The sequence below is a fragment of the Spermophilus citellus genome (assembly GCF_964194105.1).
Source record: "Spermophilus citellus genome assembly, chromosome: 2".
Taxonomy (NCBI): domain Eukaryota; kingdom Metazoa; phylum Chordata; class Mammalia; order Rodentia; family Sciuridae; genus Spermophilus; species Spermophilus citellus.
Window position 1 is genome coordinate 137,709,384 of NC_138183.1, and position 10,832 is coordinate 137,720,215.

At 40.0% G+C, this 10,832-nt stretch overlaps 1 protein-coding gene across 1 annotated transcript in view; it reads right to left on the reverse strand.

Annotated features, from left to right (window-relative positions):
* The window catches only part of LOC308642318 (broad substrate specificity ATP-binding cassette transporter ABCG2-like), a 32,119-nt gene extending 25,282 nt beyond the window's left edge, over window positions 1–6,837 (reverse strand). The window contains exon 1 of the mRNA XM_081281194.1: window positions 6,766–6,837. Within this exon, the coding sequence (XP_081137320.1) occupies window positions 6,766–6,803 (38 nt within the window). The 5' untranslated portion in view covers window positions 6,804–6,837. The remainder of the gene's footprint in view (window positions 1–6,765) is intronic.
* Window positions 6,838–10,832: the final 3,995 nt, after the last annotated feature.

The following is a 10,832-nucleotide window of genomic DNA, read 5'->3' on the forward strand; positions in this document are numbered from 1 at the left end:
TTGAGATAAGCTGGGAACTTTTAAAAATTCCAAAGTGCTAGCAAATTGATCTCCTTACCCTTAAAAGGCTGAATCCAAATTGCCAACTGCAATCAGGTCCTATGTAGTGGATAAAATTTAAGGTAATACCAGCCAGACAGAGCTTCAGGTAAATTGCTTTCAAAAAGAAAGCACGTGGGGGTCAACACAGTTTATAGAATTGCCCCCTGAACCCCATGTTTCCACCACTCACATCTGTTATCCGTCATGATCACTCTTTCTCTTTTCCTTTCCCAAGGTTGGCCTCACCAATCTGGCACTGTGACAAGATGACCAACAGCAGAGAGGGGTGATGTACTTAGTAGTCACAAATCTATTACACACAAATGTCACAGGGCAAGTCTGAAAGAAGAGGTTTTAGTGGCAAAAGCCAATGCAATAAGAACAGCAAATCGAATAAAGGTAATAATGGATTGCAACCCATAAAACAAAATAAATACCCATGAGTCAATACTAATATAAATTTGAATAAAAGAAGGAAAGGGGAAATTCTTCCTTACAGGAAAATATAAAAGTGTAGAAGAAATGAACCATTTTTTAAAAACCCATCCTGAGATTGACATAATATCATTTACAACATGTTCCAAAAGTAGATGCCAAAATTCATCAGAGGAAGTTTAAGAACAAACAGGATATTTACATAACACAAGTTTTTCTCCCAAGATATGTCTTCATTACAAGGGGAAGATGATGACTCCTGGCCAACATCACCTCCACCAAGGCTGACATCATTAGCAATGAGAGGCACCAACATCACACACCCCTGATATGATGCCTGGGAAGGCCATTCGCTGCTGTGGTATTTTTCTCAGAAGGCAGGACCTCAAGGTGATCATGAGAAAACATCAAACAAATAAAATGTGGTGCTTCTACCCATAAACTAATTGGTATCTTCAACAGTATCAAGATCTTAGGGGAAAAAAAGGCTGAAAAATTATTATAGGGAGGAGAAAACTAGATCTATAGCAGTGAACTATAATGTGAAAAACTGGATTGGATCCTGAAGAGAAAAAGGGTAGTAGAGGGACAATAAATCTTGGAATAAAGTATATAACTAATGTATTACAAATAATTTAATTAGTGATATGAATCTAATTAATAATACTATAGTAGTCTGCAATGGATGTTTATTAGTTTTGATGATTGTATTCTAATTATGCAAGATGTTATGAAGATTTTCCACTTTTTTAAACTTTTCATTAAGTCAAAAATTATTTCAAAATTAAATAAACTCGGCCACATAGTGAGGCTCTGAGTAACTTAATGAAGCTCTGTTTTTTAAAAAGGAGATAAAATGGTTGACCCAGCTATCCCTCTCCTTGGTCTATATCCCCAAAGTCTTTAAAAACAGCATGCTATAGGGACACAGTTACATCAATGTTTATAGCAGCACAATTCACAATAGCTAAATATGAAACCAACTTAGATGCCCTTCAACAGATGAATGGATAAAAATATGTGGCTTATATACACAATGGAATATTACTCAGCAATAAAAGAGAAAAAAATCATGGCATTTGCAGGTAAATGGATAGAGTTAGAGAAGTAATGCTAAGTGAAGTTAGCCAATTCCAAAAGACCAAATGCTGAATATTTTCTTTGGTATAGGAGGCTGATTTATAGTGCAATAGGGAGAAAAAGCATTGGAGGAAGAGAGGAACTCTAGATAGGGTAGAAGGGCTGGAGGGGAAGGGAGGGGGCATGGAGTTATTAATGATGGTGGAATGTGATAATCATTATTATCCAAAGTACAGGTATGCAGACATGAATTGGTGTGAATGTACCGTGTATACAACCAGAGATGTGAAAAATTGTGCTCTATATGTGTAATAAGAATGGTAATGCATTCTGCTGTCATACATAATTTTTTTTAAGTAAATAAAATGGGCTGGGTATGTGGCTCAGTGATTAGCTTTCCTGAGTTCAATCTCTGGTACCACCTCCTTAATAAAATAAAATTAAATATAAAACAAGTAACATTTTTCAATATTTGTATTAGAAGTGTAGTATTGGACTTAATCTACCATCATTGTTCCTGAAGTTTTCCTTATCAAAATCTATACAGCCCAGTCAAAGCTTATTCTATGAAACATTGTTTTGTGAAGAATGACATAGCAAAAATCTCCCTTCCTGGTTAATATGGCATGTTTGTAATTAACTGATATTCAAATGACATGAACAATGAGATTCCTCTAGAAATCAGGCTTGTGGAGATGTCTCTGGCACACTGAGAAAGGACACAGAGCAGGAAGCTTATCGTTTCCTCCTCCTTGTTGGCCTTCAACATGAGCTGCTCTATGAACAACTAGGGGAGATATAAACTCACTACCAGGTTAGGGCAAGGGAAGAAGAGAAGGAAGGACGAAAATAAAAGAGGATGATAGGAACAAAGTGAGACATGGAGGAATAAAGACATAGCGATGGACAGACAGACATGGTGCACATTAACAAAGTTCAGCAGTATTTTGTTACCAATGAACTCTCACCTTCCTTATCTATTAATACTGCACCATAACACCTACCAGGAAAAGCTTTACCCAAGCTGTATGTGTGTGTGGGGGGGAGGGGGTACACACACACACATGCACACAGACAAGGTAGGGACAGAACCAGGGCAACGTACATACTGAGCATGTGCTCTACCACTGAGCTCTGCCTTTATCTCCTAACTTGTCCCAGCTTTGAGTGACCCTAGGAATTCTCAAATTCCTCCTATACATATGTGATGACTAAAATTCCTACCTGGAAGCTAAGAGTGAACATGGGAATGATTATAAATGACAAATGCACACAGTAGCATTCAGTTGCTCATTAATGGCCACTTCCTTCTATTATGTGAAAGACTTAAAGAATTTTTTTTTGAAAAATTTTCCATATTTTTATTGGTACATTATAGTAATACATAATGGTGGGGTTTTGTTATGTATCCATACATGAAAACAATATAACAATATTATTTGGCCAATATAAGATCTAAAGATCTTAAGCCATCTCAAACTCATGGAAAGGGTAAGGTAAAGTATAATGTTTTCTTCTTCCTTCTTAGTATTCTGCCGTCCCTTCTCCCCACCCTAAAGTACAAGCAAGGTGGGCATGATTGAGGTAGTGCTGTTGGAAAAGGGAAGCAGAAGGAATTGACCTTTAGCTGAAGATATGATAAGTTTGGGTATCTCTCAGACTGGCTTCCTATATTTCCTCATTTTTTTTTTTCTACTGGGAATTGAAACCAAGGACTCACAAATGCTAGGCTCTCCCGCCATTTGTTTTTATTTTGAGACAGAGTCTTACTAAATTGCTCAGGCTGTCCTTGAACGTGAAATCAGGCTGCTTCTATCTTGAATAGCTAGGATTACTAGTATGCACCACCAGGTCTGGGTAGTCCTTTCTCTTTCTTTGTAAGTCACTAACTTCCAATGGACCCAGAGGGAGATTCAAAGCCTTATTAACTTTCTAGACACTTCTGGCATTAACTTTTGAAGACATCTTGTGTGTGTCACATGGGAACATAGAGGAGACTGAGTAACCATAATGGGAACATCCTCGGTGCTAACCTATAATGCATAAAACACTGAATGATCTAAGTGAGCTTCTTAAGATGGTTTATTGTAGTTGCAATTTTTCTTGTCAGAATCCTAAATCTGACAACTGACTGACTTTGTGTCCCAATCAATCAAGTCTGGGCACTTGCCTCAAAAACCAAACAGAAAAAAGTAATAGCAAAAAGCAGGTATTGGGCAGGAATTTAGGGACATCAAGATTATGGAGGCAGAGTATAAGAAAAATGCCACTGGGGGACAATACAGGGAGATGAGGCATCTTGTCCCTATTTATAAGTCCAATTATCATGCCATCTCCCACCATGGAGGTCTTATGGCCATGAAAACTTATGTCACAGGATTGGTCTTCTCAAACAACCAATGGGAGTAAGGTGGACAGTGTTCTAATTAGGTTTTCTAAAGTAATACTGAACACTATTCTAATCGGTGGTTATAAAATGACCAGTAGAAGCAAATGGGGTAAGGAAAACAATGCCCCACAGCTCAGTAGGCAAGACACTAATTTTTACTCACTCGGGTCTTGAGCTTCCCTCTTTTGCTGTGTCCACTCCACTCTACCTTACAGAGTGCCATTTCCACCCTCACCTCAACAAATCTGTGCTTTGCCTGCTACTCCTGTGTGTGTTGCTCAGTTCTTTGTTCAGGACATGAAGAACTTGGACCCCAACTGGACTACACTGATTAAAGTTACACCTCAATCAGTACAGCTATACCAGGAAACAAAGGAGACCACATTTCAGCACTGTCTTTGGGTGTATTAACTATGAGCCTTCAGATCACAAGTAGACAAAGGGAGAGCAGGAGTCTTGGGAAAGCTGTGGTCTGGGGGATCATTATGTCAGAATTTATCAGGGGGAGGGCTTTTGTCAGATTAGAAAATCGGGGATGCTTATTTATACTTTTAGAAATTCAGAACCTGAATATTTGTCTTATATTTTTCTGTATTATTTGTGTTTTTTAGTACTGATTTCAATGTGCATTGTAATAAGCTGGTTAATTTTTAAAGTTAGTTATTAAAACTCAATATTCACAACTAGTCACAGAAAAATTACAAACAGGAGCTCACTAACTCTTCAGCAAATCATCCAAACTTGTGAAGAAACTTTGTGTCTTGGGAATAAGTAAAAGACAGAATACATTTGTCAATACTTTTCAAATAATGTTAATGAATTTCTCTTCCATCCATGGTAACGCCCATGCTCAGTAAGTTTTTGTCCATCCAATATCAACCCTATGTTTGGACACAGGTAAGGTTTTACCTGAACCAAGACACACCTAACACACGACAAGACCCAGAGTCAGTTGCACCACCACATCATTTTCTGAAAAGGCATCCCACAAACCTTTAATTGTCAGTTTGTATTTCATGCTGACTTTCAAGTGAAACTGGCAGGTGTTACAAATGTAACAAGGACCCAGACTTCACTGGAACCTACAAATACCCAATGGGTAACTAAACATAGGATTTTTTTAAAAAAATGTATTCTCTGCCTCCTTTTTTCATCTTTCTCCTTTGTTCTGAGTCAACTTGGATTCTAGGACCAACATGTCTAATGGATAAACATCTTATGGAGAATAAGAACTGCCACCCAGGCAACAGCAACTTTACTGTCTCCAACAAGACTCCACCCGATTAGTCCTGACCTAATGATCATCCAGGCCACATTTGGATCAAGACAGATGGACTATGCTTTTTTCTGATCCACTTGTCTGTAGATCCTAGAAGTTCTTGTCAATATCCCGAAGACAATGCTGGAGACACTGGTCCCCTTTGTCTTTCTCATGTAGCTGCACTGATTAAAGTTCCTTTCCTGCTTTTAATAATTAATTTTTCCATTTGATTTTGGGGGCAAGTGATCACACCTCATTTGTTGGGACTCCCAGAGTTGAAGCTCTGCTCTAGGACTCTAGCAATACAAACTCAGTCATCTCATTCTAGCTGTGTGCTATTTTCTCACAAAAAAAAAGAGCACATAATATCGATCTTCCTTTCCTGCCACACAAATTTGCTCACTTGACTTAATAATGGTTCAAGCGACCAAGAGCTTAGGTCTCAGGATGGATGTGCTCAGAAACAGAGCATCAACAGTCTTTAAATAAACTTTCAAAGGAGTAAGCTGGACCTTCCAAACAGACCCAAAGAAGTAGTTTCCTGTCAGCAATGATGTCAAACATCTGTGTTGTGCAGTTCCTGAAGGGATTTCCCCAAATATCATTGGCTCCCTTCCAGGTCTGCTCCCTTCCAGTGTGTCCCAGAGACAGTTGGGAATCCCCATGAAAAACACACCCCCTTAAGACTAAGAGAGTAGGAACTATGAGAGGGGAAATGAGACAGTCAGACCCAACCCCAGCCCTCCACCCCAGCTAGAGGAAAGGCACACCCAGGACCTTAACTTACAGCCTGTCTGCCATTAAAAGTGTGGTGTGTGTTCCTTCCTGCTGCTCACCCTCTCAAGCAATCTTATGGACCTCAAACCCAGATACATCATTAAAGCCTGGATGCCTTCTCCTAATATGTCTGAGGATAAACTAGATAAAGAATGAAACTGTTGGGGAATCTCTGCAAAGGGTAAAGGCAAACTCCCAGGGCCTTTCTTTAACTTGTTACTGTACATGATTTGTACTTTCCCCATGTTGTGTTCTCTTAACAACTGCCAGGACTCCTCCTATCACAAGGCAAGGATTTCTTACAAGATAGCACCAATACAAGGAGCAAACATGCTCCTGGGCTCCAAACTGACAGTCTACTAGTCCAGGCAGAAGTGCTTGCATACAAAAACAGCACTCATGCTTTGAAAATGTACACCCAACCAATGAAAAATCCCTGCACTCTAGTCCATGCCTACAACAGGTACATGTGAAAAAGAACCAGTCCCTGTCTTTTCTCAAGCAACCAGCCAGCCTAACAGGGTCAGAGCTGGGCCTCCCTTCTGGCTACAGAAGAAGTGCAATACAGCTTCACTAGATTCACTTTCGTTTTGCCAACAAAGACAGAAATTCCTGTCTCACAATCCCTTAGTGGTGGCCTGCGGGCTGCCCTTCCCTCCTAAGTTCTGAGGACAGTGCAGTCTGTGGACCCAGGAATACAGCCAACAGCTGCAGCAGAGACCCTTCCAGATCAAGGACCAGATGACTCCACCAGGGCCCTGACCTGGTGCCAGACACTCACCGCCAGCGGCTGCCTGGGAAGATGAGAAGCTTCCCCATTCAGGGCTGCAGGGGGCTAGGAAGCGGCTTGGAGGCCATGAGGAGGCAGAGTGGACCGCGTGGATGCGGCTTTGCCAAAGTGGGGCACTGGTCCCAGGCCAGGGCACAGGTGGCCTCTCCCTGGTTGGCCAAGGGACAGAAAGAGGAAGGCACAGCACCCCCTGCCAGTCAGCAATAAACATCCAGGGACCTGACAGCCAGATTCAAGAAGAGTGCCCAACCCAAAACTTGTTTTTCTTTTTTTCTTTTTCTTTTCTTTCTGCCTCCCCTTTCCCCTCCCCCTCCTCCTCCCGCCTTCCCCTCCTTCTCTCCCCTGCCCCTCCTCCTCCCACCTCCCCCTCCTTCTCTCCCCTGCCCCTCCTCTTCCCTCCTCCTCCTCCATTCCCTCCTTTTTACAAACAGAAAATGGGTATATGATTAAAATAGAGACGGACACAGAGTGTGTCTATGTTGTAATGGAGGATAAGACCCACGGATGCCAGGATAGGGCCACCTTGGTTCATATAATTTGCTTTATACAGCAGATAGTGAACAACTAAGAAATAACTCATTTGAGCTTGGTCTGGTGGTGCAGGCCAGTAATCCCAGCTACTGAGAAGGCTTTCAAATCTGCCTTTCGAATATGAGGTGAGCCAGGAGAAGTTAGGAGATCCTATCTGAAAATATGAAATAAAATGAAATGGGCTGTAACTCAATAATAGAATGGTTTCCTACTATGTGCCAGGACCTGGGTTCAATCCTTAGCAGTGCTAAATAAACAAAAATAATTCATTTGGTTATAAGGTTAACAACTACATCCAGTGAATACATTGAGAAAAACAAATACTGATGTTGGTAATTAACTTGGAGAGTCACATAATACAGCAGCAGATATAACAATAGTCTCTGCTTCATAGGCTGAAATGTTAAATGGTGAGAGTTCAACATAATAAAATTTCAATACAATCAATCAACAAGTACATGAAAAAATGCTCTCCATCTCTAGCAGTCAGAGAAATGCAAATCAAAACCACCCTAAGATACCATCTCACTCCAGTAAGATTGGCAGCCACTATGAAGTCAAACAACAACAAGTGCTGGCGAGGATGTGGAGAAAAGGGTACACTTGTACATTGCTGGTGGGACTGCAAATTGGTGCGGCCAATTTGGAAAGCAGTATGGAGATTCCTGAGAAAGCTGGGAATGGAACCACCATTTGACCCAGCTATTGCCCTTCTCGGACTATTCCCTGAAGACCTTAAAAGAGCATACTACAGGGATACTGCCACATCGATGTTCATAGCAGCACAATTCACAATAGCTAGACTGTGGAACCAACCCAGATGCCCTTCAATAGATGAATGGATAAAAAAATGTGGCATTTATACACCATGGAGTATTACGCAGCACTAAAAAATGACAAAATCATGGAATTTGCAGGGAAATGGATGGCACTAGAGCAGATTATGCTTAGTGAAGCTAGCCAATCCCTAATAAACAAATACCAAATGTCTTCTTTGATATAATGAGAGCAACTATGAACAGAGCAGGGAGGAAGAGCAGGAAGAAAAGATTAACATTAAACAGAGTCATGAGATAGGAGGGAAAGGGAGAGAAAAGGGAAATTGCATGGAAATGAAGGGAGACCCTCATTGCTATACAAAATTACATATAAGAGGTTGTGAGGGGAATGGGAAAATAAACAAGGAGAGAAATGAATTACAGTAGATGGGGTAGAGAGAGAAGATGTGAGGGAAGGGGAGGGGGAATAGTAGGGGATAGGAAAGGTAGCAGAATACAACAACTACTAATAGGGCATTATGTAAAATTGTGGATGTGTAACCGACGTGATTCTGCAATCTGCATTTGGGGTAAAAATTGGGAGTTCATAACCCACTTCAATCTAATGTATGAAATATGATATGTCAAGAGCTTTGTAATGTTGTGAACAACCAATAAAAATAAATAAATTTTAAAAAAGATAAATATAAGAAATAAAATAAAATAAAATAAAATTTCAATACTCATACAAGTATTTTATTTACATATATTTTTATGCAAGTAAAATGTGCCTATAAAATAAAGTACAGAAAATCTCAGTAGACAGCTTAATGTATATTTGTAATGTGTATATCTGTATATCTGCTACCCCAATTTTCAAAAGGGCCTTAATAATACCTCAGAAGCTTCTCTTACACTCCATCCTAGCCATTATCCTTTACAGAGGTTACCACTGTGCATTATACATTAGTTTTTGTCTGTTTTACATTGTTTAATATTTATTTATTTAAATATTAGTGCTTTAGATGGTGCTGTGGATTGAACCCAGGGCCTTACTCATACACTAACTCCATTACTGAGATATATCCACATCCTGTGAGGATTCAAATAACTTTCTTCATTCTCTTGTTGATTCTGCAGTCTTTCCTCCGTCCCTCACATAGGTCCTCAACAAAGTCACTGAGGATCTCTTCATTGCCAAATTCTCTGGGCTTTTTTCAGCTTCTCTGGCATTTGATCTCATGCCATTTGATAGTCAAGAAATTTTCCTTTTTGGATTCTCTCTCACTCTTCCTGGGTTTCTCCTTGCCATATTCGCTTTCTTCATTTTCTTTCTTAAATTTGTTTAGACAATGTATTCTCTATGACTAGGTCCTTAGCTTTCTCTTAGATGATCTTTCCAATAGCAAAGCATCAACTAGTACTGGTATGTGATGACTTCCAAGTCTTTCACCTCTTTCATGAGCTGGACACCTTGTGCCAGATTCTACCTGACATCCTGATGGGATGTCTCACAGGCATCTTATCCCTAATAGTCCTAAACCTGTCTCATCATCCCCCCCATCCAAACATGACTCAGTCACAATCTCTACCTGAATCAATGTTACCATCACCTGCCTGAACACCTTATCTCAACCTGAGTGGCATTTGAAAAGTCTTCCCTTATCCTTCTTATAACATCCTTCTACTTCCTTACGACTTCTCACTTCTGAGAGGTCTTCTGTTATATGGTATTCTTATTAGTAGTTAAGCCCTCATCTTCTCTTTCCTGAGTTACTCTTTTTTTTTTTCACTAATTTGATTGTTTAGGAACAATTAGTTGTGAATGTATTCAGGCCTGGCCCTTAAGTGTGGTGGGTGATATGAAAGAAATGGAGGGGGATAATGCCTTCTTCCTTTGACTTCCCTTTCTTCACATTTTCTCAGCAATTGTAGTACACACACTTGATTCTGTAACAACGTTTCCTGGCCAAGCAAGGAAAAGAAACATATTCTATTTCTCAGTAAATTCAGACAAAAAAAAATGGTAATAAACTTGGGTACCCCTTCAAAGGGAGACTTTGGAGGAGATTGAAGCTGGGTCTATAAGATCTGTAAGTTGAGATGTCACTGATGTTTATGTTCAATCTAGGTCATGATCATTTTACCATGTCATATTGAAAATGTCACCACTGTCTGGCAGTAGTAGTAGATCAGATTAGTTCAGCAATAAATATGTGAAACCTTTTGAAGAAAAAAAAAAAGAAAGAATATGACTGGGGAAGATGGTTCCCCTATAGGGAAAAGGCTTTGAAACCTGAAGCAAGAATGGGAACCATTCAGAGGAGGACAGAACTGCAGGAATGAATGTTCTAAGGCAGAAAAACCTTCAGAACATTCCAGAAGTTGAGTGAAGCCAGTTATCACACAGTGCCAGGAGATGAAAATGGAAAGGTGATGGGGGCCAGATCCTGTAAATCCTGTGAACATTGATAAGGGGCTTATGATGGGAAGCTGGGGTTTAAGTATGGTGTGATACAATTTATTAAAATGTTAAGACTCTGAAAACCATGGGAACCACAGTTGGATGGTAGCCATTCCTCTTTGTAGTTCAGCATCCTCATGTGGGTGTCCAGCACTACTGCTTCTGACAGCTGATTAATGCAGGTTGTTCTTCCAGCTGACATGCTGTAGTCACCTCACCTTGAAGATGAAACCTGGATAACAGACTAGAATTCCACTATATGGTCTTTGTTTACTTATTCAGAACTGCTAACCCCAATAAATACC